Genomic DNA, 1508 nt, shown 5'->3' with positions numbered 1-1508 from the left:
GTGATATGTAATTTATTATTTTCGAAAAATGGCATTGAAATTTTATTATATTTTAATGTATAAAATGATCTTATTCAAGTCGATTGTTAATTATTGAAATATTATATAACTGTTTTGAAGTTTCACAAATCTTTTTGCAGAAAGAATAATCTCGTATTTATAGGATATTATTATGTGATTTTATTTTAAACACACCTCTTCTTTTCTTCATAAAAGGCAATTGGATTGGATTTGTTTTTTTTAACGTGTCGCGTTGTTTGTTTTGCAGATTGTGCTACTTTGTTTTGAGGTTACAAAGGCTCTGTGGTAAATGCGCGTTAAATTGAAATGGACGTGGTTCAGATCGATCTAGACGATGAATATATGGACGAAGACACCAGAAAACTAAGGCTGGCCAAAAGAAACGCGTTGAAACGGTTCCCGTCTAAAGTAACGCGAGCTGTAGACTTATTTTTCGAAGAGCTCATTTGTGAAGCCATATTTCAATTTCACATGGAACTCAATGTGAACACGTACGATCCAAAGGACGTGGCGGTGTGTTCGTCGTTGTTCAACAAGACTTCCGGCTACAACATAGGTGGTGGTGGTAAACACGCGCGGGACGAAACGCTGACACGGATGGCCGACGAGTTGAATATCAATAAGATCAACCAGGACATCGAATGTCCAAAGTGTTCGGCCGTGGTTAAATGCCCGTGGCTATCCAAGCATCTAGCCCAGTGCATGAACCCGCACAAAAACAATTATTCGCTGAGCGCTAGAAACAGTTCGCGGATAGCCCGGCAGAGGATTCAAGATGGTTTCAAGACGGGCGTGGACGAGACGAAAAACGACCAAGAGAGCGAAGAAGAACGAACGCCGACGAAAAAGCGCAATAACAAAACAAAAAAAGCCAAGTTCAAAGGATTAAAAACCGGTAACTTGTCGTGAATGCAGACGGGACGTCGTGATGCCGCCGTGTCATTGCTATTTCACATCAATTTTTCCACATGGTCAATGCGGTCGTCTTTTGTCACCTCCGTCGATTTTTATTACTTCTCAATGATTTTTTTCGACTCGATTTTAGATAACAATAATGACCAAGTCGACGAAGCTGATAAGTCCAAAATGGTAAATTTGACAACTTTGCAAACCAATTTTGAGGTAATATATTTTATCATAACCATCACATTCAGTACACATTTTGTGTTGTATAAATAAGATCAACGTTTAATTGGAATCAATTCAATATTACATGTTAAGGTTAAATGTTAATAATTAGATTTTTTTTATTATATTTATACTTTAGCGTATTACGTGATAATAAACTATTAAATATTCTGTAATTCATTCGACGAGAGACAACTTGAGGTTTAAAAATATTTCATTTAGTTGTTGTAAAAACTCGACATATTGAGTAAGAATTAGATTAATATGTTGTAACGAACATATTGAGTAACAACCGATTTTTATAATTATATGATAAATAATTTGTTTATCTCACAAAAATAATTGTAAATAATAACCGT

General features: G+C 35.5%; 1 protein-coding gene across 1 annotated transcript; it reads left to right on the top strand.

Annotated features, from left to right (window-relative positions):
- The first annotated feature begins 327 nt into the window (after positions 1–327).
- Positions 328–930, top strand: LOC126897990 (SAGA-associated factor 11 homolog). The gene has a single exon (XM_050671940.1). It carries the CDS (start codon positions 328–330, stop codon positions 928–930), a length of 603 nt encoding a protein of 200 aa, XP_050527897.1.
- The last annotated feature ends 578 nt before the right edge of the window (positions 931–1508 follow it).

The sequence above is a fragment of the Daktulosphaira vitifoliae genome, unplaced genomic scaffold (genome assembly GCF_025091365.1).
Source record: "Daktulosphaira vitifoliae isolate Bord-2020 unplaced genomic scaffold, ASM2509136v1 Scaffold_2, whole genome shotgun sequence".
NCBI classification, from domain to species: Eukaryota; Metazoa; Arthropoda; class Insecta; order Hemiptera; family Phylloxeridae; genus Daktulosphaira; species Daktulosphaira vitifoliae.
This window is presented reverse-complemented; position numbering and strand designations above follow the sequence as displayed.

Bases quoted from the DNA above. Each gene is read 5' to 3' on its own strand.
- LOC126897990 (XM_050671940.1), top strand. From the start codon at position 328: ATGGACGTGGTTCAGATCGATCTAGACGATGAATATATGGACGAAGAC.